Source organism: Mycteria americana, chromosome 7, assembly GCF_035582795.1.
Source record: "Mycteria americana isolate JAX WOST 10 ecotype Jacksonville Zoo and Gardens chromosome 7, USCA_MyAme_1.0, whole genome shotgun sequence".
NCBI lineage: Eukaryota > Metazoa > Chordata > Aves > Ciconiiformes > Ciconiidae > Mycteria > Mycteria americana.
This window is the reverse complement of record NC_134371.1, coordinates 28,110,776-28,136,780: the sequence shown is the minus strand read 5'-3', so window position 1 is coordinate 28,136,780 and position 26,005 is coordinate 28,110,776. Positions and strand designations below refer to the sequence as shown.

The 26,005-nt window shown below is 37.2% G+C and overlaps 1 protein-coding gene across 2 annotated transcripts in view; it reads right to left on the bottom strand.

Annotated features, from left to right (window-relative positions):
- STAG1 (STAG1 cohesin complex component) overlaps positions 1-26,005 on the bottom strand; it is a 202,655-nt gene that overhangs the window by 80,961 nt on the left and 95,689 nt on the right. For both annotated transcript variants that reach the window (XM_075507568.1, XM_075507567.1), the window contains exons 6-9: positions 15,232-15,308; positions 9,399-9,603; positions 6,429-6,580; positions 1,965-2,038 (exon numbers count right to left, since the gene is read on the bottom strand). In XM_075507568.1, coding sequence (XP_075363683.1) covers positions 1,965-2,038; positions 6,429-6,580; positions 9,399-9,603; positions 15,232-15,308 — 508 coding nt within the window. The remainder of the gene's footprint in view (positions 1-1,964; positions 2,039-6,428; positions 6,581-9,398; positions 9,604-15,231; positions 15,309-26,005) is intronic.

Here is a 26,005-nt window from a genome sequence, read left to right as displayed (position 1 = left end):
CTTCAGAGGTCTGACAGTGTCAGCCTGGGCATCTTTTTTGAGGGCACAGATAAGCAGAGTTTATTTATTTGGCCTCTCTTTTATTACAGCAATATCAGCACAGTCAGGCCTTTACTAATAGCGGCAGAAGGCATGAGAAGAAACCAGGGTTACAAAAGGAGGATTTAAAAATAAAGAAAAGGAAACAGCATACAGACCATCAAAAGGTAGAGTATTTTTTCCAACCCCACACAAGAGCATGAGCTACTAGGAAAATATTTTAAAAGCAACTTCTTGTTTGATACAATACACTAAACTCTGAAGGGGGGAAAAATAGAAAAACTCTTTGCATTTAATTTCTTTAACTTTATTACCTACACACCATAAAAGCTGCTTTCATAACAAAATAGTGAGTGCTATACTGAGCTAATATCTTAATTTACCTGTTGACTCTGTATACCCATCCTTCTGTTGCCATGTAGCTCAAGGCTTACTGACCAATTCTGTTTCCTCTCAGACCTTTCAGACCCTCTCAGGTTCACCATCCCTCCTTCATGACTTCCTCAGGAGGGAAGAAACAAAAGGATAGCAAATGAAGTTGTCTCACAGGTGTGTGGGACAGAATAAGGATAGAAGGTCTGAAGAATGAGAGAAGTGTGACATATGCATGCAGGAAAAGAGGATCTTTTGTGAACAATCACTATACTTAGATCCCCTGTCTTCTTAAGAGACCCCTTTTTGCTGCTACCTCTGATCTCCTTGGAGAGACACTCCCAGTACTGCTGTACACTTTCTTTCAAGTATCATGCTTGGGTGCTAAAGAAACATGCTCCAACTCCACTGTGTTGTTCACACTCATGTATTTCTTAGCACAGGCCCCTTGCAAGTTTCCTGCACGGTTTTCTCCATAATTACAATAATCCCTCTGCCCACCTGAACTATGGGTTACCTCTTCACCTTCTAACCCTCTTCTCATACACTCTTTCTTGTTTTCTGCCATTTGTCTAAAAGATTTCATAAATGGTAAAGTTTTAAACCAGAACTTAAATCTGAAAGGTTAATTGCATAGTTCAGTATCCTTGAATTTTATCTTTTGAGTTTGATAAGTCAATTAACATTTAAAGAGCTCGTTTCACCAAGATGCTGCAGGTGATCTGAGGTATCTTGTGATGCAAAACAACCCAAAATCTGTTTTAAAAAGACTACTGCTCTCTGATAAACCATACTCCAGAACAGCATGCACCAGTCCAAATCTACTGGTTCGTGCAATTCTAAAGTAAATAGAAGTACATGCATGTGCACATTCACACATGCACCTGAATATAAATAACCTGCTGTGGTTTTGTATTCACAAGACATAGCATATTAACTATTAAAAAACCCCTTTGTGATGCGCTAACACCACAATAACTTTTTAATGTTCTTGGTACAAACGTCCAAAACAATTAACAAACAAAAAATACATGTTAACTGGAATTAAGGCCTTTGATTGCCCTTATGTAATTTAAAGAGGAAAAAGCCTAAAATAAAGTTGAAGTTGTGGCTAAAGCATATATGGTGGAAACATCAGAAATTTGCTGTTTACACTTAAGACATACAAAAGGAAATGCAGAGTAGAGGTACCTTACAACCAAAACTGCCCTCTTATGATATGCAGTGATCATTTGATTACTCTTAAGATATGTCATGTTTGTGCTCCCACCTTGGACAACTTTTCTTTTTAAAAGACAAAGATTCAAATTCCATGTCTCCCACAACTCCTTAAAATTGTTTTACTGAATTAAAATAAAGTTGTGTGGACAGGTCTACTGTGTAATTAATAGGGACTACACCTAGATTTTCTTCCATAACTTCAGTGTTTTTGATACTGCTTTTGTGTAATCTAGAATATTGCATCAGAAGAAAAATCAACACAGAAACTGCCCTTGACATTATTTATGATTATACTTTGTTAGCAGAGCCTACTGTAGCATGCATTTTCTTACCGGTATCTATGAACAAATATACCCTTAAAAATAGAGTTCATCATATTTTCGATTTCATCTTGGTTTTCTTGTAGCTGCAAAAAAAAAACAAAACAAAAATAAATAAAAGATCACGGCTTATTATAATTCGATATTCTACAATTCCTTATTGGGAAACATTAGAAGACCATGGAAGAGCACTTAAAGGTATTAGTAAATTCACCATTTTCTACTTTTCCAGCACATGCCTATATTGTGTGCATATACATACATATATATACATATATATATATATGCAATGCCTTAATGGAAGAAAGTTAACATTCTCTACAAACATCAATTAATTGAGTTTCAAATTAGTCCTCTGAAGTGGCCATCACCATTTTTTTGCTACTGGAATTTAGACAAGTAGAGACTATGTGTTCAGTAATGTCAGCAGTCCTGTAGTCATAGTTAAACAGATAGAACTGTGAGTGAATGACAGCTGGAGAAATGAAGCTGGTTACAGATCAGAAATCCCCTCTGAAAAATGCAATGTCCTATTTAAGGAAAGTACTTAAAGATGTTCTCAGTCTTAAGTATGAGTGTCAGTTGCTTTAACTTCAGCACCCATGATAAGTGAGTTTCTGAACCAGGAAGCTTTCCAGAATCAGAGCATAGGTGCTTAACATTGCAGCACAGCTGACATCCAGGGCTTAGATTGAAAAAAAATCAAACCAAACCCAAACAAAAACCAAACCCAAATGAAAAAGGTGTTATGAGCGTGTTTTTATAAATAAGACTGGTTTTGTAAAAACCTCAATTTCATGTGTAATATGAGCACATCTTGTAAGTACTATGGAAAGCTTACTATGTGTCAGTGAGTATGTTAACACATCCTAAAGGAACATCTTGGAATCAATTAAAGTATACTCATACCATCAGCTTTTGTACTAAACTAAGTATTACACCAAAATGCAGTTTTGTTAAATAAGATGACGCCAATTCTATACAACCAGGTTTTGGAGTGGAACTGCTACTACACTCAAAGCCATAGTTCTTCCATCAAGGTGTTTCTTAATCTCAAAATGTCAAAGCAGAATACCACAACATGTGTGAATGTAAATTTTTCCACATTTTCAGTATGAAAACCGCAACACAGCCTTGCTAGTATAGAGTGCATATATGCATAAAATAATAAAACCTGTATAATTATGGACATATATATTTAACAGATAAAACATCTTAAAGCCAGAGGCAGAAGTATGATCAGCTGTTTTGACTTCCTGCATAGCACAAGCTCATAAACACTTTCACCTAGGGGTTTATATTTTTCAAGCCATGTTTATAAATATTTCTACAGTATCTTCCAGATAAGATCTAAAGTAGCTTGCAAAATTCAGTAAATGAAGCCTCCCAGTTTCCTAAAATGTAAGGAGGTGCTGTCTCCATTTTGCATATGGGGAAACCGAGGCATTGAGGGTTCTTGACTAAATTGTCAAACACCCGCCAAAGAAATTAATTTCATAGTAAAACACATTACGTACAAAGGGAAAAGTTGGGTGCACACCAGCTCTGCATATACCAAAGGGCTGGTACACAAAACAAGCATATTTAGACATAGCTTCCAGAAGAAACACTACTTTCGGCATCAGCTCAACCCAAATATGCACAGACTAAATGCTTGTTCAAGAATACGTAACCCAAAACAGAAGGTGAATTTATAAGCACTCCTCAGTTGGTTGACTTCACAGGCTATAGGCAGGCAAATATCCCCAGAAACATGGGGCTAGAGACAACCTAGCACAGATTGTGGAGTAAAATGAGGATAGGAATGAACAAAGAAGCATCAGGAGGCCTTCTGAAAAACTACTGAGGCCCTGAAAGGGAAAGGGGAAGCTCCCAGAGAACTTTGAGTATGAATCATTAATATAAAAACACACCACAGAAGAGAAGTAGGAGAGTGTGAACTTTATGAGCCATGAGAAGGTTAAGGTACTGAAGAAAAGTGTACTTAGACATTTCTTTGAGTGCGAAATGGAGCAGCACCATACAAGACTAAGCGGCATAGATGAGGGGACAGCATGGATGGCTTCCTCTGTTTTTTTCTGCATGGAATTTACAGCTCGCTATAAACATGGTAAGTTATCAGCTATATAACTTGATACAGGGATCCAGGTGCTGGGGCAGAGCTAGTGTAGAAGCAGAATCAGAGATTCAGTAGGTCCACGTGAGACCCCTTTTACTTTTGTGTGCTAACATTTAAAAGATACAATTCTCAAATGTATTTTAGATTCAGTAATGAATTAACAATTCTTTGAAAAATATGAATTTTCTCCAAAACTGTAATTGCTTTTTACACTTTCAGCTTTTCTAGATCATGTACTTGAATTTGAGTGCTTAACTTCAGGCATCTTGAGAAAGCATTTGTGTCTTGGGATTCCTGCTCTTACCAATGCAAAAGTGATTTAACTCTCCCCCCCTTAAACCTAAGTAAAAATAACAGAAACATTCTCTTGTTGACTCTATGAGCATTTTGAGAAGCTCAAAAAGACATGTATGACAAGCACAAAATTTGAATTACTGCTGGCAGCAACTAAAACACAACTTCCTGTATTTTGTGGCAGATTGTTACATAAATCATCCAGTTTAGTTGAAAATCTCATTGACGAGAACAGACCTTCACGCACTGCTCTCACATTAGGCATGTAGAAGATGACATGAGAATGAAACACTTCAGAGAGTGTTCCATCTCTTCTACTTCAGATTAATTTGCCACACTTAGCTTGCGAACTGTCCCTATATAACCTTCATGAAGATAAACACATGCCCATGTATGTGCTTACGAGGGTTTATTATGATGGCATTACATCAAAAGAATCAACTAAGAAAGTGCCAGCACAGAATACTACTGTAAATTCAGCATATTTAAACATGGGAATATACAGCATTATGTTAGGTATCCTTACACAGAGCCATTATGCCATCTCATCCTAATAAATCTCTTCTATACAGGGCCCCCTACTAAGCTTAACACCATGTATCTGAGGACATAATCACCATCACTCCTCTCTGACTTACTCCTCTGCAACATTTTGATTAGAGTGAGTAGTGATATGAGAGAGACTGAACATACATATCAAAAGTTAAGGTTTGCCAAATGTTCATTCGTCTTTCAGGGTTTCACAGCCCTATGCTAGCCTGGGCATCATTGCTTCAGTCTCCCCAGAGCAATTATATACTGCATCTCCAAAAGACATTGAAAAGAACAGCTGAAGGAATGAGTATAGAAGATGTCCATAGACACAGAGATACTAAACCAAGTTAATCAATGTAATTAGGGACTCTGTCCTCCTCTGGAAATTCAAAGCAACAATCAACAAATCCGGAACAGAAACTGTGCTTCAGTTATTTTGACAAAGCAATTCTGCTTCTTAAAATGCTTTAAGGCTTACATTGAATTTAATATTTAATTTAAAATGTTTCCCTTGCAGTTTGGGCAGGAGAGATTGTTCTTGCTTTGTACCTTAATGCATGATTTTTAAGAATTATGAAGGCCAAATAAAACTGTGTTACGGATTGTAGGGGTAAAATAAAAATAGAAATACATAATTGTAATTATCCCCAGACAAAGACTATAAAGTCAAGCAATTTTGAGTCAAAGTTATACCTAAAAGAATACAAGGTGCATACAGGTAAAGCACCCAGACATCCTTAATTTGCCATGGAGTAAAACAGTGGTGGAGGAAATATATTCAAAGCTAATATATTAAAACAAATACATTTAAATCTAAGTCATATATACTTCAATTTTTCAATCAATCTTATGAGTTTTACATGGCATCTTTACAGATTATGGCTGTTTGGGTGTATATGTATTCATTTTCTACATGTCATCTTTAACTTTCTTTTAAGTACAACTCTAAAACTGAATTTTCTGGGATATAATACTTTATTTAGGGATGATTACAGCAACCTTCTAATGATTTTGCTCACCTAATGCCAGACTGGTACTTACTAAAAGCGACTTTAATGTCTCCCTAGCTTCTTCTCCCTGAGACCAGGTGCTATAGCCCCCACTCCAGTGTTTCTTGAAAGTAGCTACAAAAAGAAGTACTAATGAGACACTATGTAATAATTGCAGTGATCAAAGGGAGAAATGGGCAGTGCAGTGAGGGACTACATGTGATCCTCTTTTCAAAATCTTTTTGCATAACCAAAACAGTTACTACTTACAACTTGAGACTAATTTTCTTCCTGCCTGGTCATATACACAAGCCTGAGAATAGAAATTACCCTGTGCGCGTAGAACAGCGCACAAACTCAACTGAATGTGTTAATGCAAGATTTAAAAATGTAGCCCAAGTAATATGCTTGAGATCACACAGGCATGACTGGAGAACTAATCCCGTTTCTCACTATGGTACTCAAGTCACAAACCACCCTGGACTTTCTGTTGGAGGGAATGCACATGAACCAGGAAAAAAAATTCATCTTTTCACTTGCCTCTTTTCTTTTCTGAAGCAGCAGCTCCAATCTTTCATTAGCTCTTTTGCCAATCATTTTGTTTCTCTCAGCTTCGTACTGCCTCTGTGTATTATCCTGATGAATGCTCAGGTTTAAGGCAACATTCACAAGAGCAGTCATAAGCTTCATAGCTGCAAAGGCAGAAGACAGAATATGACTCTTTACCTGTAGTCAGAGTTTAAAAATATTGCCTCAGCAGAGCCATGCTCACAGAAAATAACCAACTCGACCCTGACACAAAGCCATCTGGAAAGGCACTTCCCACCCAAGCAATACTCAGGTCACTTGGCTCATCTAAAGATCAGAAAAGAGAGTATATATACTGCATTGAGCTCCAGGCAATGCTCTTTGCCATCTTCTCCAGAAAATTATGCAAGTTGCAAGTTCTGAGTGCATACGGTCAGTGAGCAAGCATGTGAATCTGCAGGATCGGTGTACACCACGAAGCCAGTTACTGTGGAGTTACATACATTTCTCTACTAAGAATCATTAAGTATCATTATAGATGCCTCTATTCTAAGGGTATCTCTTAACCAATAGCTATTGAGGATTACTCAGTTTACAAGGGACCACAGCACTGTTTCCCTGAAAGGAAGTCTGACATTGCTCTGAAGTCAGGTGTATAGTTGTATAAACATATGATTAGAACTTTATGTACCCCTTTATATGCATTTTCACACATGCTGGATATAATGTATATTCATGTATATTTTTCTGTCTTAATTTATGTTTACAAAAACATTAATAAGGGTCTTTCCCATGTTCTGTGTGGTTACATGGCATATCAAACACAATCACATCCTTTCTGGCTAAATATGCAGCATTGTCTTCAAGGTAGAAAAGCAACTATATAAATGGAGAAGTGAAGCTACTCTTATATAACATTGTCTTATCTTGCTATTGCTCAAAGCTGGTAACTCTAGAAGCATCCACATGTGATTCTTGCCTTAGTTTCTTGCTATAGTGAATCATTTCTCATTCAAATTGGCCAGCACAGAGGAAAATTGAAAACAAAGACTACAAAAACATTCCTTCATGAATAAATGAAATTCTACAAGTAGATTTTCACAATCTTTATCAAGACTGAGCTCCATGGCATCATGCTGACCTCTGCTCTGCAGGATAGCAACATAATTAAATGTGCAAAAACTAGCTTGAAGGAAATTTGCAAAATCAAAACAAAGCTCTCATGTATTAAAATAAATAAATAAATAAATGGCATGTATTATCACTGGAAAATGATCTTTAGCAGCTCCTATTCCTAATGTAAGTGCTAGATACATGTACATCTAATGCAAGAAGCCAGCAGTGGCTTAAATAACTGAAGCTAGTTGTGATGAACCTTGGCCTTCACATTTGCTTATCCCTGCTTGAAGTTTCTAGCTACATAATCCATTCCAAATGATAGCGACTATTTCTTCCACATAGGACGGGTCTTGGGTAACACCTCTAATGTACAGTGCTGTTTGCTGTCTTTTCAATCAAACCTCTCAAACATCTGTCCCACACAAAGAGGAACCAATCAAAATAAGAGACCAGACTGCATACATGATTAACCTCACTCCATGATCTATCTCCTATAAAACCAGCAACGACAATACAAGCAAATAGCAAATCAAAATCACCTGGAATTGAAGATAGTCAGTATCAGCTGGAAAGAAATATAGTTTCCATCTCAGTTTAAATAATAGGCAGAGATTTCCAGCAGGTTATCTGCAGCTCAAACAGTGTACACCTTTGAATACTGAATTTGTAAAGGCAAACTCTAAACCTGGAAACTTACACCTGCATAATTCATGTTTTTACCATCACGTTACCGAGTAAGGTGAAGAGTGCAAGGGGATAGGTTTCCAAAAGAGTTCGGCCACTGTGAGTTGAAGGTTTTGGTTTTCAATTTTAAAATCAAACTCCAATCAAATCTGGAGTTGTTTTTTTGATACCACTGGAAATCTGCCTCTTACTTAGATTCATAGCAAGAGATGAAATTTTAAACAAATTCTGATTGAATTTGTTGGACACTGGGTATTTACACTTGAAAACTTGAACAAAATTCTAAGATGCTCATTGTGGAAAGACTAACTAAATCAGGAACAAATACTGGCAGTAGAAATATTCAGATTATGACAAATGTCTCCTATAAAGGCTTCAAATATTTGGCATGATCTGTGAACAGTCCAGGGAGAAGATTCTTCCAATAAGATGTATTTCAGCACATGAGATGAGCACAAAGATACCACCTGACGTAACTAGCTTTAGACACCTACATCCAAGCTAGCCACCCTAGTATTACTTTGTCATTGGAGAAAAATAGTTACTTCTAGAGAGCAATTCATCCATCTTACAGGAGACATCTTATATAGGTCTGATGAAATACACTCTAGAAAAGCTTATTTCTATCTAATGATATACCCAGTGCTTTCCTTAGATGTAGGCAGCTGTGTTGAAAGGTGCAGCACAGCTGGAGGTAGAAGACAGTGACACCTACAACTATGGCCCAGTGCTCCCAAACCTAATGCTCCTCAAGAGTGAAGGCACAGATTTTATTTTTCAGTGGACTGAAATTCTTTGACAATACAATTTTCTTGACACTTATTTGGAATACATTTGTACTCTAAAATACAAAATTATGAAGACATTCTATATAACAAATGAACAACTAATAACAAAACACAAGACATAAGCACGCCACTTTTGATTCACAGGATTCACTGGGGGCCCCTGGGTATGACATGAATCTCTGAGATTAAGTGCCTCAGCATACTCCTTTCCAAACAAAAAAGTGTATTTTAAGTATAGTCATACCATATATGGTGCTTGGATTTGATCAAGCTTTCCAGAGTTCTCAGTGCTGGTCAGATTCTACCTCAATCAAAATTAGGAGTAATTCTCAAACTGGCTAAATAGTAGCAACTCCTTTGAAAAAACTCTTCTCTGCACTAGCTTACTTACCAGCTAATGTACTGGTGTGCCTGAAAGCCCGGACCTGGGAATCTGACAATCCAGTCAGAAGAGAGATCACTGTGTCCATCATGTATTCATCATAAATGATGCTATACTGACACTGTCGAATGAGCACTCCAATGAACTCGCAGAAGTTGGATCGAAACTTCTTCCACTGTGGCCCAGGCATGGTAAGTGGATAATCACCACTGTCCTGAAGAACAAGACAATGAAAATATTAAGTATTAAAAGTCTCCCCATTTAACTTATTTTAATGTTGTTGTAGCCATCATGGTCTAAGTTTCTAAGCTAATTCAAGCCAATGGAGAATAACAAATAAAACCAACACATTATTCTTCAATAAATAAAGAAGCTTGTTAGCATAAAACCACTTTTTCAAAGACTTTATTATAACTGTTCTAGACTTGCAATATTAGCTCTGTATAGTCCAAAATAAGCATCAAGACTCAATTCTTTTCCTTGTGTCCTGGCTTAGGAAGTGGGGGGAAAGGATGAGAAAGGAATATTTCAAAATATTTAAGGTCAAAACCTAAAGAAAGGCTTGTGTGATTGAAGGTTTGTGTCATTCTCCATCCCCACTTCAACTCCATGTTAATAATCTAATCAACTGACTGCCCCTCCCCACAAACTTTGCTTTACTCAAGTTTACAATTGAGATCTTATCAGAAAGTAAATACTGTCCTTTTTTGATCGTATAAATTTACCCTTTTTCTAGTGGTAAAACCTGCCTTCTGATAGAAGTAATGGAAATTTTACTACAGATTCATATACCCCAGACAGTTTCATACATCCCATCTTCCAAAGATTACTGCAAGATTGGAGTAGGCATGTGAACACTTAGTTCAAGTTTAACTCCTCTCCAAGTCTGCTCTTAGTATTCTCACTTCAAGCAATATTGCATTTCAGTGAGACTGCCCCTGCCAATTAGAAAATACTTTTTTCCCCTTCAGTGAAAAAACCTAAATATAATCTCTCTGGTCAGCTGATTCGCAGGGCAACTCCAGATTATCCAAAACATCAAGGTGATAACACTCCATCCTGAATCTCTCCCCCAAGATAAGAAGTTAGCAGTATCAAAGTTAAATCCATTTGTACATATTTATTCTCTGGTTTTGTGAAAAACAAGCACTTCTATTCTCTCAGGACTTGTCTTACTGCCCAGACTGAACCATATAAAGCCAGTAACGTAAGCATAGAGGAGCTGTAATTAAATAACCTTTTACCTAAACTTCATAAACGGTATTCCCCTGCAGCAAAAAACCCTATAAAATTTAACTAAATTACACACATTTCAATCATACTAAAATAACGATTACAATTGCAAAGACAAGTGCTCAAATGTTAGAAAAAGACAAAATTATCAGGCAATCTTAATGACCTGTCTCATTCACTGCAATGCTGAATGACATTACCTTAATGAGCAATATTTTTACTTCTAACTTTGAATGTCCAATTTGAGAGAAGTAGGAGCTTTGGTTTAAAAAAAAACAAAAACCCCAACTATTCAGAGGGTTGTAAAGCTCCTGGCATAAAGATATCTCCTAGCATGTTCAATTGTTGCCGTGAGTCCTCAGAACTTCTGTAAATCAGACCAAAACGCTATGTAGTAGAAACCCAGATAAACAGTCTATAATTAGCTGTGCCATGTGTTTCCAAGTGTTCTTTGTCTGTTTATGCCTAATGCTCTTGCTAGTGAATTTCAGCAAGGTACAATGTCTTCCCATGTAAATACAAGCCCTGCTTTACTCTCATATTTATTTAAATTTAGGACTGAAATTAAAATGCTTAAGTTTTCTCCTCAATGTTTTTCTGACAGTAACTCCATATGAACACCCCAGACTCCGTTTCTTCTCCCTGCTTACATCTTATTTTCACAAATGATCTCCAGACTAAGTCCCTGCCTGCACAGTACCTGTGGGAACTCTGCCTGTGAACTTACGTGCATAATACATGCTGTCTAGAAGTATGTATATATAATTTTTTGGAATAGGTCCTCAGAATCTTTAGTGCTGTGTGTAGCTACTCACATTTGTATGATGTATTTTTAACCTACAATTACATATTAGACAGTTCTTCAAAAAGCATGTGAAGACTGCACCAAGAATGTCTCATCTGGCTGAAATGGGAAGAATACATTTACAATAAAGCCACTTTATTGGATCTTTTATTCTCAAATACCAATAAATATGTGATACATCAGTGACACCGACATGTGATACTTGATGGTCCAATGGTTAGAAAACTCAAACCAAAACAAGGTTTTGTTCACCTGCTAACTCTAGCACAAGAATTATGAGGGAATTAATCTACAAAATGCCTGTACTCATAAGCCAAGCACTCAAATAGCGCAACAGATGGATGTCAGTGGAATTCCCTGTCTCAAACTGAACCTGTGGCAGCAATGAACAAAGTTATTCCCATCATTTAAGTCCTGCACAAGTGTTTCTCCACTCATGATGAGGAAAATCAATGCCTCAATCTCTGCCATAAATGCAGAAATTAGGACCAACAGCCAGCTGATTACTGCAGCACTGACAGACCAATGCAATGATCTTGAAAAAGTAAAGAATGCAGCAAGTCTGAACATCTTCAATGGAGATTAAAGTATTTTCTGGGCAGCATACTGTGCTAATGAATAGATAATGCAAGATTTTCCCCTAGCTAAAAGTGTAAAAGTACACTTGTACTTTTGTTTCCTATTAGCTCTAGACTTGTAGAAATGATTTATCATGTCACAAATACGACAACAGGTACTTTATACCACCTACACACATACACCACTGAGCACTAGCCCCTTTCAACCCTAATCTGATACAACAGACCTGGCATTTTAGGGACATTTTGATACATGGAGGAAGAAACACTAACAGGGGGATGGTCTCCATCTGATAATGGCAATCTAAAGATGACAATGAAGATAGGTTGGACTGATAGTCTGTCCTAATTATTTTGACAAGAGCATCACCAACTTTCTCATTCTCCTTCACTCCCAACACAGTCTGACCATTACCTTCTCATAGACTGACATGGGATTTAGGGGCATGAGAGGACAGCAGGGCAATGGAAACATTCTGGTGGCAACAGCCCTAGGCAACTGCTTTGTCTCAGGATGACATGGGGGGGATGGACATTGGGATTTGGGAGTCCTGGGGTACTGGAAGAGGTATCACAGGTGAAATGCCAACAGTGATATTTAGAATGAAGAACTGAGGGCTGTTCCCAGCTATACAGAAAATGGTGGTGCTTCACTGAGAAAATGGATGACCACTCGGCCCAGCCACCACTGTCTCCTTCTGGCTCTCTTTCTTTCATCACTTACTACAGATTTACAAAAAATAAAGAAATCCAGTGGCAGGATGGGCTCAAGGAAGGAGTCTAGTCAGTCTGCATGGAGTCAGGGAGCACAGCCAATGGTACTGCTGAGAGAAGGCAAGAAGTAGATCTGCCTGGGTTCTCTTCTCCTTTCTCTAGCAAGAAAAGAAAGGTTGGGAAGGATCATGCCCATCTACTTAATTTAGCTTGTGTTGCCTTTAGTCAAAGGACTGTCACTGGCAAATGGTGTCTGCTGCCAACAACTCTCCCAGAAACAAATTATTATTGTCCTGAATCTTTAATTGGTGGACACTAAACAGAGGGCCAAAAAGTGTACTAATGCTATGCCAATTGCAATTTTACGATCTGCTGAAGACCAAGAAAGATTTTGTTTGTTTGTTTCATTATGTGTTTTACCCTGAACAGTAATGTAAGCTGCTTGCATTCTAAAAGCTTATATTTTGGCAGGTCTTTTTTGTGACTATGACATCCTGCTAGGCACAGACCAATCTGAAATAATACGCCTAGCAGTATGAATACAGGTCATATAACATATAATATGAAATAGGTCATATAACAATTATAAACTTACTCTGTTGTGATCATCTGATATATGAACATCGGTAAAAAACTGCACTAAATTCCAAAATGTTTTCCACTGCTAACAGGGTATGAGTTTATTCGAGATTTCAAAATATTCACTGGGTCATGGTCTAAGAATAACAATTTTACACTTTTATATTAAAATCCACAAATCCTTTCAAGTGTTAAGGCAGAAGCTGGACTGGAAACTTTCTGTTAGAACTGTAAAAGTTCTGAAAAGTTTTAGGTAATGCAGAAAGAAAGCTTATGTACCAGTAACTGTAATTCTTTGAGATATGTTGCTTATATGTATATTCATACTGTGCATAAGGAAGAGAGGTTTTTTTCTCCTTTGAGAAAAAACTTTGACAGCTTTTGAAAAGGGTTTTTTGAGAAATACTTTCTTCCATCAACTGTAGGACAATCCTCCCTCAGGCAAATGTTCTTTGGCCTTTGACAGTGCCTTGGCCATTCTGTTTTGTATAAAGAGGCTAGACTAAAGACAATATCCAATTCTGGTTTCAAATTACACTAGTAAAAATGCACTGCATTTTATTAACTTTGGATGGGTGATGTTTTAAAAAGCAAAACTAATTCATCCAGAATGTAGCGTGAATTGATACAATCCTTTTGTTCGTCATTGTACACCTAAATTTTATTCACTGTACCCTATCCCACCTGTACACAAAGGCCCTGACTGAATACCTGAGCACAGAAAAAGGAGCATCCACATGGCCACAGTTACATACATAGTTAAGCATGTTCAAGGCCGTGAACAAGATGGAAATCTTGCAGAAGAAAAATCCTGAAAAAGAGCAGTGCTCACATTTATAGTTTTCCTGCTTAACTTTTTGAATCACAGCCTTGGCATTCCATTTAGAATTGGTCAGAAAAAGACAGTGTTGTCCTACAGAAAATTCATGTTTCAGCATTTGTTTTCCTCACTAAACAAAATGAACACTCAGGAATATTTAAGTTTTTTATACATGAAAAAACAAAGAAAATACAGTTAAAAAAACTCAAAGCTAAAAAGTATTCACCTAGGAACATTTTTATTTGAACAGAAGATACCCAATCTGAATTGTAATACACTTGTTTCAAACAAAATGCTTAGATCCTTTGAAAAGACTATTTCTTTCTGTAACACTGTTCCAAAATGGTAATCTTCACATCAAGTTACTACTTGGTTTAAATTGCCATTTCAAATGACCAAAACATCAATTTGCACAGAGCAGAATGCTACAAATGCCAGGCCTGCAGTCCTGTCTCAGGAATCTGGAGTTCTTTGTTGCATGATGGCAGTTCCAAGAGGTGAAGTTCAGAATCCAGAATACCACCACCAATTTCAGTGGGATGAGAAAACTTTCCGCAGTTCTTTTTACTGCCTCCTCTTATTTACCTCTCTAACACCCAGGATACAGACAGATTAGGATATCCCTAAAGCCATACAAAGATATATGAGGGTCTACACAGATCCAGACCAGGGCTAGCATGGATCCAGGCTAGTTCTTGCAGAGTCAGACCTGGCTAGGCTCTCTTACAGCACCGGATGTGAGCTTGCTCCATGCTTTTGTGTGATAGTACGCTTATCCCTTAAACAGGCTAATTCACAAACTTTTCAGTACCAGTATTTCAGCATCCAGGGCATACTCAATCCACAACTCTGACTTCTCAAGATGAGTAACTATAACTACCTTTTCAAATTATTTTATTACTTTTTGGTTTTCCATTATTATTCTTTCCTAAAGCTCATGCTGGCTCGTTATTCCTCATCCAATAGCTTAAATCGCTGCTTTGCTTGTCAATGCAATTTCTCATACTGAGACATTGCTTATCCACTGGTTTCTTGCTGACTGCATTTTTATTTTAAAACAAAAGTATATTGTAATATATTTCATAATGTTTAAAGCACTTTAGTATACTATACCTCATCAAATTCTTCTGTCATTTTCCTTATGATTTCTGCATTTTGCATGTTCCTGAACATTTCAATTCTTACAGTACCTGTAATGTAACAAAGGAACAAAAGAAATTAACACAACCCATTTTTTGTTACATCATAATATTAACATTTTTCTGCTGCTAAACTTACAGCTCAATAATACATGTGAAAGAGTATATAATGCAATAATAACAGGAAAGCATTGAACAAGACTGTCTCTTGAAGTGCATAAAAAAAAAATCGTCTGTAAAGTGCTATCAGACTCGAAGTTAGTAAAGTTTTCCATCTTTTTACTCTTTACAACTGAGCAAGTGTGATACAGAAGTGATAGCAATGTATGACTCATGCCATGTCTGCAGTTGCCAAGTGTTTTTAATTTTGTGTGCAAAATAAGATGAAGACCATCTTTGAGTTCCACAGCCACTACTAGTAATTCTCCACTTTTTGGGTCACCTGGATTACAGATATACCATGATCTCTATGCAGAGACACAGGAGTGGTTTTCAAACTGCTTAGCTCAGGAGCAGCATGGCTTATTGACTTAGGCATAGCAGTGTGGGAATGGAGATAACAGCACCTGCAGACCAGAGCTAGCACAATTGCATCATACGGTGCTACTGTCAGCAAGGCTTTGCAAAACCAAAGACTCCAAAGGGCTCAGTCAAGATCTGAGCCAGCTCAGGACCCAAAGCAGCAATTGCATCTATGTTATTCCTTCATTTGGATTCTGCCATTCCCCCTTGTTACCTGAACAGTGAAGCTGATAGGATTAACTTTTCATTGTAAATTGAACAAAGCTACCAAAAATTGAAAATATAACAACACAATAGCAATAAATGAAAGTTCTTATTACTGGATCCTAAATTCAATCAGTATAAACGCATAAAATATTTTTATACATTATTGCCTTTGCAACTAGACATTGTCTAAATATCCAGCCACGTAGCACAAGTCAACATAGAGAACTTTTTTTTTTTTTGCTACTGCACGATCTTCTTTTTGCCACTTCACAATCTTCTTTTGTTAATGGAGGAAACGCAGAAAAATTAAGCGAACTGCAGAGGTACAAAATCCATCCCAGCATCATTAAAATTACAAAGAGTAAGTCTCCCTGCTTTTGCAAAATGTTCAATTGGATTAATGATCCACTGCATGGCCCCAAAAATTCAAACCATAATAGAAGAAGCTTAACAGCTAACAGTATTAGTCCCTGTACAAAGGATAAATAAAGACAATTTAAGTATACTAAATATTATGAGAATGTTTTAATTCTGATAATTCATTCCTTGAAAAACAAGCATTAGAAACATACACATTTCAAAATACGCAAGCACAGTTACAGCACACCAATCTGCTATATCTTAGTAGGGGCACCATTTTACAATGCAACTTAAATACTGATTTCTTGAATTAGTTTTGCTTCTTCATGAAATAATATTTACTTGTTCTCTATTTCATACTGGGTAACACTGTCAACCTCAGTTCTAACAATGGCAATTTAAGTTTGTGCATGGTAATCTCCATATTATTAATAAACAATTAGTAATGCAATATGTTAATATAAAACAAGAAACACAAGAGAATACTACCGTATGACAGTTGAAGACCTGTTTTATCACTTTGAAATCATCTGTAAATGCAGCTATATTTTAATGTTTCCCCCAATACTGAGAGTTTTGTTCTGAATAAGTGAAACAGTTTCACAGTGTGTCTCAGTGCATTGAACAGTGGACACCTATTCTTAGAAATCCACCTCAACTGCATTAATACCTCTTTCTCTCACTGCATGCTGTCAGCTGTTGCTCTTCTCATAGTAATATAACCCTCATTGAGTAAGTAACCTATTGACCTTGGTTATTTTATTTTTTATAGCACTGATTCTAATTTTATTCTTATCTATTTATGACTTCTGTTAATAACCTTAAATACATTCTACATAATCTATAGCCATATTACTTTGTCAGAAAAAGTAAAAATACCATAACAAAAATTCCTTGTTAATGCACTTCACTCGATTCAAATCTCCCTTCACCTTTGTATAATTCTGTTGTAGTCTCTATATCTTTTCTCCCTGAGGATACAGAATGCAATTATACTATGGTCACTACTGCTTAGTGGCTCAGGTATTGTTACTTCTTAAATAACCTCCTGCATGTTACTTCACAGTCAAGTCAAGTATAATTTCTCCTTGAACAATTTCTCTCAAGGAATCTGTTTCAGGAGGTGACTGCTTAAAGCACTACTTCTTTAATTCAGCAACTTCACACATCCGGTAACTGTGCTCAAAGAAAGCTGATGGCTTGTACTGGATGCACTTACCCTCCATGTTACTATCAGACAACAAATCTTACACACTGTGCCACAGACACATGGAACCTGCCCACTAAATTGGCCAAGGGGAGAGGTTGCAAACACAGGACTACAGATCAGAGGCAGTTTCCCTTGAATCACGGAAAGGCTTTTTACCTTCCATGACTAGAACTGAGACAGCATCATCCATCTCCTGGGCACTTTAGGATTTCTACTGATCACTGTGCAGAGGTGTTACAGATAAGGTTGGTGTAGATCACACATCTTGCAAACAAGCAATAGTCCAGCTCTTTGGGGGCATGGGCATGCACAGCATGAAGCAAACTCTTGACATCTCCTAGGGATGCCAGGGTGGACAAGAGCTCAACACTGCCAAGGAAGTGTCAGCAAGCATTAAGAGGAGTGAAGATGAACAGCACTTAACAACTCACTGTCACATCTCATTCTTTCCTCCACTTCTTATGACAAAGTTTACTGGAAGTCATGTCAAGCAAAATGAGCATTTCTACTTCTCTGGCAGTAGGTAATAGCTTTGGTCTGACTGCTTTTCCTACCACCACCTTTCCCCCACCTGACCAAAACACAATCCTGTCTGTTTTTCTGGGAAACTGATTTAACACTCTGTAAATATGCTATGAAGACTGCTCACAACACATTTCATGGTATCATCGCAACATTTCAATACTACAATGGTCAATACTGTTCAAATTCATAGTTTTTATAATAAGTGAAAAGCTGAACTCTGCCATTTTAAAGTCGATCCTTAAAACAAAACAGATTTGCTATAAAATACAATTGAAGATGTGGAGTGCATTCCTACGGTCTCTGCCTTACTCATGTTGCTACTAGTCTTCTAACCTTTTCTAAACTGAGTCTTACCTCTACCATGAAGCTCTCACTCCGTATTTAGTGAAGAGGATTTAACTGGTCTTAGCCCATTAACAGATTGAGAAGCCTATTCCACTTCAGTACGAAGGTGTCAGTTCAAACTTATTCACACACATTGTGTTTTAAAAAGTCTTCTCACTAAGTATATTTCCTTAATGAAAAAATTCCAGTTTAACTTTCAGCTAAAGACAGATAACAATTTAACTTGTCAATAATTAATCATGTCACCCAACCTGGCTTTTAAAAGTGAAAAGAAAAAACCCATACAGAGGACACAACATTATTTCAACTAGGGAAGAGAAAGACTAAAAGGGCCTATACAAAATTGCATGAATACACTTAAGGGGAAGAAAAAAAAAAGGCTGTGTACAAAACAAGATATAACATTTCCAGGAGATATAACATACCACAAACTCAGTGGCTTCAAAACATATACTTATAGTGAGAAGACTAACCAGTTATAACAGTAAGCCCTGCAAAAGAACAGTAACAACAAAAATCTCCAAGAGCTTTGTAAGATGTGTAAGCTCTCAAGTTTGAGCAACCACTGTTTAATACCAGGGGTTAAAGAGGGTGCTGTTTGGATGGAGGTTGTCCCATGACTACCTTTCCTCCTCTCAAACAGAAGGTACTAGCCACTGCTGGAAATCAGGGAACAGCAGCATACCGAACACTACACTCCAATGGCCTCTTGCATATGGCTATTCTGGTATTTCTACAGGAAAGGGAAGCTTATATGACATAAACAAAACACTGCATAAGTGGTACTCCAGGTATAATAGTCCACAGTCATTTAAACACTACTAATGAAAACAAATTACTCACTAGTAAATGGACTCTTGAAATCTAAACTGCTGACAGTTGGTAATAAATTAAATACTACACAGTATACTAACTATACTATATAGTCAGTTTTAATCTCTGGTGCCTTTATTCATGGAAGCTACAAAGCCAATTTCATCCCTTCTCTTTTGGACCACCTGACCAAACTGGGTAAGCTGCAAGAAAAGTAGTGGGAAAACTGCAGCTCAAGACTAAAGCCCACAAGTCTCCTGCCAAAGAAGGATTAATTGTGGGATCTTAAATTTGTGGTGACTGATTAGTATCTCTCAACCACACAAACTGGAAAAACAGTAACCGGAAGAAAGATTTATAAAGGCATCAAGATGAAGACACTAGAAGATTTGCACTGGAAAGTATCATATGAAAAAGGCACTGTACTCTTTTGCATTAGCTGGAAGTCGATAGTCGGGCTCAGAGCATTGGGAAGTAATCTTGACTGGTGAAATTGTCAAGAGAGGGCAAGTTTGATAAAGATCTTGCAAGGATGGATGATGATTACAGAATGGCTGGATGGGCAATATTTCTCTCCCTCGTTATCATTCAATGTGCATTTCCTATACCTTTCTCCCCACTTACCATTTAAATCATAAGAAATAATCCACTTCTACAACGCCTGTAAGTGCAGTTTTTAATTGTCTCAGAAGTGTTAGTGACAAATCTCCATATGAGACATGATAAACAAAGACCGAAGTAAAACCATAAAGAGCACATGATTTCTCACTGCTCCACTTGGGTCATGGTACACTTCTGTAACACTTCATTTACTGTTCCCAGAAGAGAGCTGCCTGAAACTAACCAGAAATTACTCATGCCAGTAAAAAAGTTTATTTTCTGTGGCTTGCTCACAATCACATAGGAACAGTGAAGTAGATCTTACCTCATTGTAATCAATAGGCGTTAATCATTAATCTAAATGGAAGCAGTATTGTGACAGCTGAAGCACATCCAAATAGATGCTGAGACTCCTAAATCCCATCAGGGCTCCTAACTTTCTATTGATTTCTGTGCTTGAAAACTGAAACACTTTACTGAAACCAGAAGTCAGGATTCTAGAAAGATATTAGCCTAAAGACTTAGCTGAATTTCAGCTTTCACAGCACACGCAGGAATAGAAGACCCTTTTATTGACTTATTCCCCAGTTCTTCCTTTTGCATGGACTCTACGCTGCCCAGCTTCTGCCGCCAGTGAAGCAGCATTCAAAAGCCAGTATCTTCCTTAAAAACACAGCCCTAATTCTCCTTAGAACAGCTTTAGATGGTGAACTCTTACTGAATGAATGAGCAAGAATCCCGGGGGGGGGGGGGGGGGATGGCATCATGCAATTAAAACCTTATCAAACAGAGAATCACAGGCAACTGTTAAAAATAATTCTAATAGTTCGTCTAAGTCTACCCTCCTACAACAAAATCAAACCCAAATATCTATCAGTTCCCAAAACATGCTTGAATGCATTCTCTGAAATCTCCCTGCAATGTTAATGCCTTACCATTCACCTGATACACAGTATACATAAGAAAAGTGTATTCTCTTGCTGCAGGCCAATTCTTTAATTGACCTTCTGCTTATTAATTTACATACCAGAATATAATTTTGTTATCCTTAATTTTGTTTTACTTATTTTATGCATTGCTCTGATTTTGTCCAACATGCTCCTGCAATTCTTGAATATTTACTTTTAATTCTTTGATTTTTCACATACCATTTTGATTTTCAGACCACTGCATAGCACATGATTCAAACAAGTTGTTCTCTTGCTGTAATTCCTATTCCTCCTTTGCTTTACGTTATTTTGCACTTGAGTCTTGAATATCATTTTTTTGAAACAGGAAGCTCTTCATTTTTTTTTCCTTGGTCATGTTTCCCATGCAGACTTGTGTATCTATTTTTTCAGTATAGTCTCTTCCACTTCTGAAGACCATTATCAATGCTTTGCCCTTCACTTTGCTCTCATAGAACTAGGAATATTATTATTCTAATGATTGAGCTCATTTAAGTTGCCATCCCAATAATGAGAATTGCCTCTAGAGGAGTGTTTTCCATTCGTGTTCTCCCATCTTCTGTATCAAAAAATTGTCACCACCACATTGTAAGAATTCACTGGACAATCCTTAACTTGCTATATTCTACTCCTTGATGACACCTTGCTAGTTTAAGTCCCTTCATCTCACAATCTACTGTACACCATACAACTCTATATACTGATTAAAAAACAACAATGTAGCTTTTGTATCTGGCCTTCTTGTTTTGATGGTTCATAGCAGACATCTACAGGAGAAACTCCTGGCTTCTTGCCCCTTCTATCACTGCCTAGACATTTTCAAGAAAGCTATTCTAGATTTCAGAGCAAATATAAATGTAAATGTTACACAGGACAAGGACTTAGTGGCAAGCTCCTTTTCCTGAATTTTCAGATCCTGATTTTGCTAAAAATCCTTCCAAGAAATTCTTTGGAATTAGATAAAGACCAGAAAAGCCATTAGAGAACTGTGTTAGCCCCACTATGAGTCTTAAGCAGTATGAGAAACATATGAATAGAACAGACTTCCACCAGGTAGCAGAGAAAATGACAAAGTAACTTGTTACTTGTCATCGTGAACGGTACTTAAGGGTAGAGATATGTTTCTCTATTGCAATATGATACTAAAGCTGAGAAAATCTGCAACAAAATATAGGTTCTGGAATGGAGAAAACTTTGGTCATTACAGTCCTTTCATCGTTCTTACGGCCCTTTTGTGCTCTTTCCTTCCAATGCCTGACTGCCACCTACAGTTCCTACTCTGTGCTCATTACATGTCCAACAATGGCATGTACATATAACATACACAGTCATTAACTGAGACAGGAAGAGGCACATTCAAAGGGACCACTACTAAAGCATTTTGAATTTTACCTCCTCCATAACAGAAGGCCAAGAAATCTGTTACTGGTCTGGTTTACATAACAAACATAAGCAAGAAAACACTTTTTTCTTATTGTCATTCAAAAAATTAGCTGAACTGTTTCTGCTGACCTTTCACAACCAAATTCAGCCTAAAGGAAGATGTCTTTCCCAGTATGGAAGCCTCAATATAATCTCTTTAAAGTTTACTACAATGGAAACTGACTTAAAACAATCAGTAATGTTAATAGTGCCAATAGCTATAAGGAGTATCAATAAAGGTTGTCAGAAATGTCAGTAGAGCTGGGAGGACTTATTAATTGTTTTGACTATCATAGGACTCACTGCATGAAACGGTGGAATTTTAGTATCAAATCCTTGCTGTTTCTGATACCCAAATTCAAGGATAATTGCTTCATTTTTAGACTGAGCAATTCTGTATTACACTTAAAAAGTTCAAAGTTCTGAATGAGGTTAAGAAGTTGATAACTTTATGTATCAACTAGTGTTTCATATGATTGGAACTGTTCACCTCTTTTAAAAAACAAAATGTTATTTGATCCAGAAGCTAACAGCAAAGGTAACGATTCCCTCACTACAGGTATGAGAAGAAATACATTGAAGACCATCAGAAATTTTTACAAAGAGGACAGTGATTTGTGTCGACAATCCAGTTATTTCCCCTTGTTGGGGGGGGGGGAAGCCCACAACCACCAAAACACATTCTTTTAGTAAAAAGTGATAGAAACAATGTCTACTGTAAAGAAACCAAATCCTATGAAATTCCTAAGCTCCAACTACGTGTGAGAATTTGCTACTTGTTTAAACTGTCCTCAGTGTCAGAAGAATACAAAAGGGAAAAATAAAGAATCCAGGAATGACCCAAAGAACTACATACCACTAAACCTGACTGTTGTGCCAGGCTGCAATGTGATAGACTATGGAACTGGTGAGCCTATTCAAGGGTTGATGTTATTTTTGAGAAGTAATGCTTCACAAACCCTTTGGAGCTCCATAAGGCATCAACGAGCAGCTAGAAGTCATACATTTATGCAACACATACACATTTTCAAAATCCTATAATGATCTCCCTCATCTTAGTTCTTAAAGAAGTTGATATGCAATATTAAAGAAAGTTTTCAGATTAAAAGATAGGAAAGCAAAGATAGCAAAAATGGTCATTTTTCAGAATGGAATGAACCGATTAATAGATCTAAGCATCGGTGTTGATAGAAATACGCTAAATAGCCGATATAAATGCTTTGAAAGAAAGGATCACAATGGAGCAGACAAAGTTTGCTGGTGACAGAATTATTTAGAACAGCTAGAATTAAAGCTGACAGACAACACTGCCAAAGGATTTCATAGTAATGAAACTGATAAAACGGCAGATAATGCTCTTCAGGAAAAAAGCATGCTAATTCTACAAACGACTAGCAGAAAAAGAAGTAGGCCTACCTAATTTAGTGCATCAAAAAATAGTACACTTCATGTGCTCAAGTCTTAAAATTTTCATTAAGGAAACTTCCTTACTCTGAGTTTAAGGCAGATAATACTGTTTTGATATGGCTCTACAGTATTTGTAAACTGTAAGCTGCTTTTCATCTTGATGTTAATGCCACTGAGTAAAAGGAGCCAAATAATTAATAACCAAAGCCACTAAACTTGCAATGTAGTATTTGTACTGAATGATTTCACAAAATAGATATTTTCATGCTTTGATGGCTTGAAGTAGTAATTCTCACAAGACACCCACCTCTTTGTCAGATAACTTCAGACTTGAACAACAGTAAATGACATGAACATGAGTAAAAAGCTCAGGAGCCTTTCCTACCCCAAAGGCAGTGTTTTGTTCCTCGTAATGTCTTAGTGCTTTTGCACTTGGAAGTATCCACAACTGCAGTCATCCAGCAGCTGCATCCTGCCCTGCATTGCCTCATTTCACTCTGGCTGAATGAGAAGTCTGTGATCAAGGAGGACACTTATGCTTGAGGAGAGAGGGAAAGCGCCGACTCCAATGTATTCTTGGGTTTACACTCCTCTAAAACTTTCCACCTGTTTACTTAGCACTGGTTCCAAGATTCATTTCTGTGAGCACTACTCATTGCTGCAGTTTCCTGCACATGTGCTGTAAGGAAACATCTGTTAAGAAAAATATTCCTCATGGATCTGATGAAACAAAAACTAACATACAGATTTTTGTATTCAGTAATCAGCACTAGGTGTTAGGAAGAGTGCAAGTACAAGTCACCATTAGATGAATCTTGCATTTGGCAGTAGTTTAGGGTTTACTTGAACTGCAGGTTATTAAGCCACACCGTGACTATTGGATTTAATAGCTGCTAGTGGATCTATCATCTCTTAATTCATTTATACTTTTCATCTCCACAGAACTGTGCAACAATGAAACCTGCAGTTTAGCTCTATATTCCTTAAGAAGGTACCTCATTCTACTTTTAAAGCTGCTGCCTGCTCATTTTATTTTATAAGCCTGGGATCTTTTTTTGAAAAGAGTGAATAACTGTTCCTCTATTTGCCATTCTTTTCCCCATTGCTTGGGTTTTTCTCTCCAATTTTGTATATCCTTTTGGAAGTGGAACGGTCAGAACTACACTCAATGCTCAAGATGCAGGTGCAATGTAAGTGAGACAGATTTTTTTTTTCTTTGTTTCTAATATACAGACACAGAAATTTGTACTTTAATTCTTAACTTCACCTCAGAGCACTGCCAAGCAAAGAGGTTATATTTTCAAATTATTCACAATGACAGCAGACTCCAGGAGCAAAACATTAGTAACTACAGCTTATCACTGCACATGTTGAACCAGACTTTGGCTGCATGCTCTCAGAAGTTACTCAAATCCAGCAATATAAACATAAGTAGTTTGGAAGTCGAGCTGAAAGTTAGGTGTAAGATACAACACTGTAAATATTTGAAATAAGTCCATTTAGGTGTATCTACTCTTTCAGAGTGCTTTTATCAAAGTGTTTTCACACCTAGACTCACCCACCACCTGTGCTGTTAACATGAAATTACATAAGCATCCCTCTGTAACGAGAGAGGCCCACTGTGGGCCTAAGCTCTTCCCCCCTTTTGGGTGGGGATCTTATCTGTGTGTATAAATACCTGATGGGAGGGTGCAAATACAATGCAGCCAGACCCTTCTCAGCGGTGCCCAGTGACAGGAGAAGAGCCAGACAATCCAAGCATGAGCACACCAATAGAGAGTGACTGTGTAAGCATTTTTGTAGCCAAGGGCAGAGTTAAGATATTATTGCCATCACTAACAACAGGCCACAGGCATCCTAACTGTGCCTATGTTCATTGTGCACAGCCTTGTTCCTGGGCTGTTAGGCTAATTGTCAACATGTCATGAGCGCATGCTGTGTGAACTGAAGCTTGGTACCAGGTGGCTCCTGTTACAATGCATAGTTCAAGTGTGGGATAATATAATAGCAAAGGCCTTGAAAATATGCAATCTGTCTGATAAACTGATTTCAGCTAAGACCAATTGCTTTGTACCAGTACTTTGTACTTATAAAGTACCAATATACTCTCTTTGTGCTTTCTACAATATTTCACAGCAATTACAATAAACCCCAGAGCAGTTTCAAAAATACTGAGTACTCCTCAAAGGAAAAATAAGGGACCTCTGTTCCACCATACTGGAAGAGGCTTCATATACTACAGATTCTTTATTATGCATTCTTCTGGATAGCTAAAAAGTTTAATCTACCAGTTTTGAAAGTAATAAACAACTGTTATTTTAAAAGAGATTATTTATTCTTGTTCTGTTTCCTATGATTTTTATCAAATGTTTGTCCACACAAGGACAAAC